General features: G+C 42.9%; 1 protein-coding gene across 1 annotated transcript in view; it reads left to right on the forward strand.

The window, feature by feature from the left end:
* Positions 1-7,684, forward strand: part of FIS1 (fission, mitochondrial 1) — a 34,106-nt gene extending 26,422 nt beyond the window's left edge. Inside the window, exons 5-6 of the mRNA XM_083377822.1 lie at positions 1,476-4,850; positions 4,998-7,684. Coding sequence (XP_083233948.1) covers positions 1,476-1,573 — 98 coding nt within the window. The 3' untranslated portion in view covers positions 1,574-4,850; positions 4,998-7,684. The remainder of the gene's footprint in view (positions 1-1,475; positions 4,851-4,997) is intronic.
* Positions 7,685-7,970: the final 286 nt, after the last annotated feature.

Below are 7,970 nucleotides of genomic sequence, written 5' to 3' on the forward strand. Positions count from 1 at the left end.
GGCAGATTGTTCCACTGGTTAATTGTTTTCACTGTCAGGAATTTTCACCTTAGTTCTAGGTTGCTTCTCTTCTTGATTAGTTTCCATCCCTTGCTTCTTGTCCTGCCTTCAGGCGCTTTGGAGAATAGCTTGACTCCCTCTTCGTTGTGGCAGCCCCTGAGATAGTGGAACCCTGCTATCATGTTACCCCTCGTCATTATACTAGACGTATCCAATTCCAGCAACTGTTCTTTATATGTTTTAGCTTCCAGTCCCACCGATCATTTTTGTTGCTCATTCATACATAAATACAGGTTGTCCTTGATTTACAACTCTTCGTTTAGTGACCATTTGAAATTACAGCTGCACTGAAATATGTAGCACACGACTGTTTTCCACCCTTACGACTGTTGCAGGGTCATGTGATCAGAATTCAGACACTTGGCAACCGGCATGCATTTATGACGGTTGCATTGTTCCAGGGTCGTGTGATCATCATCTTTTGCAACCCTCTGATAAGCCGAGTGGGAAAGCCGGCTTCACTTACAACAGCGCTACTAAATTAACTGCAGTGATTCACTTAACTCAGGGGTCAGCAACCTGAAACAGTGAAAGAGCCACTCGGAACCGGTTCCCTCACAAAAGGAAAAACTGGGAGCCACAAAAAATGTGTGCGCATGCGCGCACATGTGCAGAACAGGGTTTGACTGAAGAGTGGAGCCAAGGCAAGATATGCACCTACCCTGCATATTTGAATTGATTGGTTGAAATTTTTAGTCTCACTTTTTTGGGGGGTGGAGTACACATAGCAGAGGACTGGGGGCCGCAGGAGATGGCTGAAAGAGCCGCATGTGGCTCCAGAGCCGCGGGTTGCAGACCTGTGACTTAACTGAAGCAAGAAAGGTCATAAAATGGGGAGAAGCAGCCTAGAACTATGGAGAGATTTCCTGAAAATGAGAACAACCTGCCTCCGGAAGTTGTGGATGCTCCAACACCGGAGGTTTTAAAGAAGAGATCGGACGACCATTTGTCTGAAATGGTATGGGGTTTCCCGCCTGAGCAGGGGGTTGGACTAGAAGACCTCCAAGGTCCCTTCCAACTCTGTTATTCTCTTTAACAAATGTCTGACACAGCAACAGGAATTTGGGCTTAGTTATGGTCGTAAGTTGACTAGCTGTACACACATGCATGCGTACATACATTCCACAGCAGTTAATGTTTGAAGATTGTGCAGCGGTTGCTGTGATCCCGGAAGGACCCTGCTAGGGTTGATGGCCAAGGGATCTTGGTTGACCCCGGGAAGGCAGCCATTGTAGCTATTACTCCTTTGAAGAGGTGGGGGTGGGTAGGTGGTAGGTGAGTTGGTTGCCATGGCAATGAGTTTGTCCAGCCCTCTCCCCCCTTTCCTTCTTCGGAAGCCGCAGTCCAAAGTCCCCTCAACGTGTGTCGGTTTTTAACTGACCCTCAAAGGTGATGCCCCCTTGTTCTCTCCACAGATGGCTTGGTTGGCATGGCGATCGTTGGTGGCATGGCGTTGGGAGCAGCCAGTCTGGCGGGCCTGATCGGCTTGGCCATTGCGAAATCCAAATCCTAAGACGGATAGAGTAGGCCTCCCTTCTCTTCCTCTGCTGGAGCAGCCTGACCTGGCAGCTGGAAGACTGACCCTTAAAGAGAAGCGGGAAAGGATGATTCAAAACACTTTTTCCCCCCCCTTCAAATGTCACTAACCTGACTGTAATTCCTGGATTTGGGTCCTTTTTTTTTTCCTGCTGACCAGCTGCCATGTTTGTGAGGGCAGAAGGGCGATGTCCATGCAGAATTTGCTCAGAGGACGATATAATCCAATTTTCCTCTTGTGTTAATCCAATTTGAGGTCCTTTCTTCTGTCTCTCTCCTCCGCCGGTACAAGAAGATGTACTAAGTCCTTCTCTCTCTGCCTTTCGCTTGTCCCCAAAAGTTTGGAAGTCTCTTCCGCTGAAGTACAGGGACAAAACCCGAACCCACTTGGTGTCCCTTCTGGAGAAACCAGGATGTCGTTCTGCTTTTCAGATGAAGCTTTGGCCAACTGTTGGAAACGAGACAGCCTTCTGAAAAAAAAACAAGAAAAGAAAAGCAAGTTTTCCCAGGCACAATATTTCCTTCACTTGCAAACTTGATTTTTTCCCCCCTCTGCTTCCGGACTTGTTCTTTACCTGTATCACAGTGTGTGTAGTCAGGATGAATCCGTTGTCAACACTAGATTTTATTTTTTTTAATTTCTCTTAATGCTTAGCCGGGTAGGCTCCTGTGTTCTTTCAGTTTCTTAAAAAACAAAAAACATTTTTGTGAAGGTAAAGAGGCTGGGTAGCATCCGCAAGAGGCCCGCCTGTTTTGGCCTCTGATGGTGGCCCTCTAAATGTGTAGATTTGATAGCGCGTGAACAGCCCCACTCCAAGCCACTCCATCTCTCGCTGAGCTACAATAGCCAAAATTCTTCACTCATAACCACGTCGTCTAGACCTGCTCAGATCTGGGGCTCACAAGTTAGCTAGTTTGAGTAAGTCATCGGTCTATAGCTGAGATGGGGAAGCATGGCCCCTTTCGTGGTTTGTGGACGTCAACTCCCAGAATTCCTGAGCCAGCCACGTTGGCTCAGGAATTCTGGGAGTTGAAGTCCACAAGTCATACAAGGGCCGTGGTCCTCCACCCCTGGTTTATATGATTGGCACAGATATTGTTGCACTATCATGGGTATTGGAACGGTTCACACCATTGGAAAACATTGTTCCATTTTTTTCCCCCTTCTGAATGAGGCATTTGTACTGTTCTCTAGCCTGTGGGTGGCATGAAGGAAGAATAAAATTAATTGGAAGAATGATGTCATTGGTTTCCTTAACTCTTGGTTTCTGCCTTTCAGGAAAAATGAAGGAAGGGCAAGCCACAAATCACGTCATTGTGAGAATACTGCAAGTTGCGTACCGCGCTTGCATCAGATGTCAGGGTGCAAATGCATAAACCGTGTTTGCACAGTGACTTCACCCCGAGCCTGGTATCATATTGGCATCCTTTCACCTTGCCACACAAGCTACCGATGGACTATGATCGCTTGCCAAACTACCTGGCTTTTCTGTTTTGTTTTTTTTTTTTGTCAAGTATCCTGAGCTTTCTGGAGCTCACAGATAATATTTCTGTAATCCTGAGCATTTGCCAAGGCCTGCCTGGATAATAACCACCTTTTGGCTCACCTTGTACTCTGATGCACTGGCAGCACAAAATGGCTTAATTGCTTCGAAGGAACCTAATGCCAAGTGCAGCGCACAACCTAAAGCTTCTCTTTGAGAAGGTGCAGATGGCCTGTTTCGCTAGCTGTTGGCTGGGGGTGGGGGCGGGGGCCAACTCGCGCCTGTGAAATAGACCTGCTCACCTTCTAGAACATTCCAGAAATTTTCCAAGGTAGCTTTTGGACTAAGCATTGGCCGATTCCTGTTCCTTGACCAGAAGTCTATAGAATGACTCTAGCAAGGAAAAGTCATTTTGGTGCTTTCTGGTAGTTTGATCTATTTGGCACTTACTTTTTTTTTTCTTCTAGATTTTCAACCTTAGTTCCTAAAGTGCCACAGTTTGGCTCTCTGGTGGCTAGCAGCCGAGGTGGCACGCTGGCGGAGGAATTCCGGGAGTTCACGTCCACAAGTCACGAAAAGGCCAAGTTGGAAGACCCCTGTTCTAAATCAAAAGGGTCTGAAATAGCTGTAGCTCACACGAAATTCAACATTCTCCCTTTAAAATGGTGACTTCCATATGGAACTCAGTCTGGTACAATGGCTAGTGCAGGGGTAGGCAACCTTGGCTCTTTTATGACTCGTGGACTTCAACTCCCAGAATTCCTGAGCCACCATGGCTCAGCTTGGAAACCTCTCCTTTTCCCCTCAGCATGGCTGGCTCAGGAATTCTGGGAGTTGAAGTCCACGAGTCATAAAAGAGCCAAGGTTGCCTACCCCTGTTTTAGAGAGTCGTTGAGGCCACTTGGAGGTTTATCTGTGTCCTCAGGGTCATCTGAGTGGTGCAAATTTTTCTTCAGAAGGCTGAAGACTTGACTCTTTCCCCCCCAGGCACTGGAGCCAGGATGTTAATGGCGCTCTAGAATGGGTAGATGACAGATCTTTTTTATTATTATTATTAAAGAGTTTTACAAAAACAAAATTTTACAATATATCCCCAAATCCCTCCCACCCCAAACCCGCCCACTTGCCCCCCCCCACTTCCCAGAGCTAAATACAGGATTATAGTTACAATAATCATATTCTAAATAAAAATTATGCATAATATACAATTAACCAAATTCATAATGTGCTTTAACTCCCCTTTAACATAAACTACAAACAAAGTACCAATAACAATATCCCACTAAAATCTACTCATAAGCTAAATGGAACTTTTTAGTCCCATATTTGTTCTGAATATAATTTATCCATCTCCTCCAAACTGAAATATATCTTTCCTGTGAATGATCTTTCAAGTAAGCAGAAATCTTAGACATTTCTGCAAGATTCGAAACTTTAAACACCCATTCTTCTATAGTGGGCAAACTATCCTTCTTCCAATATTGTCCCACCAGTAACCGTGCTGCTGTTAATCATGTTCAACATCAAGTTAGTTTCTTTAACATCACAATCTACAACAATACCCAATAAAAACAATTGCGGAGGAAACTTAATTGTAATTTTTTTCCAATTATTTAAATCCCTTTGTACCTTCGACCATAGTGTTTCCTTCGACAGATCTTGGGAACAAGATTTTTATCCGGGCCTCACCTAGTTTTTTTTCTTTGAAATGATTGTAATTTTAGCCACCACCCCACTCACTCGTCCATGGGCCAGATACTGTAGGACAGCGTTTCCCAACCTTAGGAACTTGAAGGTGCGTGGACTTCAACTCCCAGAATTCCCCAGCCAGCATAGCTGGCTGGGGAATTCTGGGAGTTGAAGTCCACGCACCTTCAAGTTCCTAAGGTTGGGAAATGCTGCTGTAGGAGGTCATAGGAAGAAAAAAAGAAAGGAAAGAAAGAAAAAGAAAGAAGATGGAAGGAAAGAAGGAAAGGAAAGGAAAAAAAGAAAAAGAGGAAAAGAAAGGAGGGGGGGAAAGAAAGAGGAAGGAGCAAGTTTTGGGAAAATAACTTAACTCTATATGGCAAAACATGCATTGCGTCTTCACGAAGCCTGCAAAATTTGTACTGTTTGCAGAGGACTGTAATCCTATATATTTATTTACCCAGGATAGTTTACCTAAAAGGAGCTTTCCAGTCTAGATGTCTACTTAGAAATAAGCCCCATTATTTAAAGACAGCTTTTGTTGAGCCCAAATGGGTTGGTTTGCTTTGGGTTTTAATGCCCTGTGTCAATCCAACTGTGGCAGTTTAGAAACATTCTTGGTGTGAAAAGTGGCCTTTGTGACTGACTCAAGAAACCACAACGGAGCGCAGCATTGGAATCTAGTCCATGGCTATGCCCAAGTCAAACAAACAAAAAACAGGGTTTGAGATGTTACATAGTTGCTAAGTTGTGGTTTAAGGTATTTTGAGGACTCAGCCGGTCACGGCACACAGCTTGGTGAGTGAGTCTAGTCACCATGTTTTAAGTGGGTTAGTGCAAGTTAATATAAAAGTGTGGCGCTTAGTTTTGTACACGTCAAGGAAATGTTGGGAGCTGGGAAAAATGACTTTTTAGTGCCTCTGGAATCCGGGAAGCTATTCACCTCCGTTTTGCTTCCATTTCATGAAATTTTTAACCCTTTTCAGTGGCTGTAGAGTCCTGTACCTTTCTATAAAGCTTGCTATTTTTCTTGAAGTAGGGACGCGGTGGCTCAGTGGGTTAGGACGCTGAGCTTGTCGATCAGAAGATCGGCAGTTTGGCGGGTCGAATCCCGAGTGCCGCGTAGCAGAGTGAGCGCCTGTTACTCATCCCAGCTTCTGCCAACCTAGCAGTTCGAAAGCACGTAAAAAATGCAAGTAGAAAAATAGGGACCACTACGGTGGGAAGGTAACAGCATTCCGTGCGCCTTTGGTGTCCAGTCATGCTGGCCACATGACCACGGAGATGTCCTCGGACAAGCACTGGCTCTTTGGCTTTGAAACGGATACGAGCACCGGCCCCTAGAGTCGGAAACGATTAGCACGCATGTGCGGGGGGAACCTTTACTTCCCCCCCAATGATTTCTTGTTTCATTCAGTCATAGGTTTGGGCCAATTCTGTATTTTATTTTATTTGTGGGGTGGGGGGGCTGGGTCAAAGCACTATTTGCTTTCAAAAGGAAACGGCAGTTGAGTAGGTAAAAAAATTATTATTTATTTTATTTATTATTTAAATTTATATACCGCCCTATTCCCGTAGGACTCAGGGCGGTTTACAGGGAAAATTAAAATACATAATGTACAAATTAAAATCAGTTAAAACTATGATTAAATTACAGTCCCTGAAGTTAAACTAAAACCCAATTAAATTAAATTAGTTAAAACCCCTCAGTCTGTGACATCTTTAGAAATGAAAGTGATAATTTGTAGGAAGTAAAAAAAAGGATTTATCTACCCCCACCTCCAGTTTACTGGCATTCTGGTTTCTCTGTTGTGTAAGCTACAGAATTTTGATATTTCACATTCAGCTGAGACAAGACTTGGCTAGGCCTCCGTGAAATTCATGGGAGTTAAATTACTCCTGTTGGTGATGTGAACATTCTTCAGGATGTATCTCTTATTAGCAATAGTTTAGAAGGGTAGGTAGCAGGTATGTGGTTATGATATTCAAGTTATGCATGGTATTCATCCCTCAAATTAAAGAAACTCCAAAGAGGCTGTGTGTTGTCACTATATTTGACTGATATATATTCTTTATTTGACTGCTTGGGGCCCCCAATTTGAGAAGAGTGGTAATTTCCAGAAATAGTTGTTGTATATATTGTTTGATGCACTGTGATTCAGACATTAATTCACCTCCCCTGTAATTGATACTCCTCAACTCATCTCTTTAGGTTTTTTAACTGGTGTTTCTTGCTTATTCTAAAGTTTTTTTCTTGTTGCATCTGGAATTGTGACTTCTGATCTTCACTTGCTCTTTCCAGCTAGTTATCCTGTTTGACACTAAACACACATTTCTGTTCACTTGGTTTATTTTTATATTCAGACTGACTTGGAGATATTGGAATAAAATAACCTTTGCTCATTAATGGCAACTCTTAATATGTAAAGTCTTGTCTTTCCATAAATCTGCCTTTCTTTGGGGGGGGGTGTCAAAAACCAGCAACTTTTTGGATTCTCCCTTGTTCAAAAAAAAAAAAGAATTGCTACAAAAAGAAAAAAACCCCATCGAAATAGGAAATATCTGAGTCTTTCCTTCTAGAAGTTTTCAAGCTGTACCTTCAGTTTATTATATATATATTTATTTAAAATATGTCATATCTTTGATCAAGTTGTTAAACCAAAGAGAATAACTTTATTTGGGTTTATTAAGGGGTCTTCCTTCTGAGGCTCAGAGAGCCAGGAATTGCTATGAAGAATTATACTCAGTAACACCATCCTAATGTTAAATGCATGGACTCAATTTTACATGATGTTGTAACTAACCATGGTTTGTTCAATAAACAGTTGGCATAAACAGTGTTTTAGTTATAGTGGCTGGGATCAGTTCTAAGCGGAGATGGATGAATCCACCTGTTTATAAACTCGATTTATAAACCATTTATGGCTTGATGTGTTGTCTGAATTGAGCTACAGAAGCTTATCCTACAAACTGGGGTTCAGCAAACAGGCTGAGGGTGGTGCTAATTTAATAATAAGAATTTTTTTAACTTTGTATGTTAGATTGAGGTGTGTTTTCTCAAGATTCACGTGTGTGTATCTGCATTTGGAACATGATCAAAAACCATAAACTCCATTGTCTTCTGCTTTCTGAAACAACTGTATTTTTTTTCTCTTTAAATCCAGATGCTCAGATTTCTCTCTTGTTCTTAAAATTCTAGTCCTC

The sequence above is a fragment of the Vipera ursinii genome, assembly GCF_947247035.1.
Source record: "Vipera ursinii genome assembly, chromosome: Z".
Classification (NCBI taxonomy): Eukaryota; Metazoa; Chordata; class Lepidosauria; order Squamata; family Viperidae; genus Vipera; species Vipera ursinii.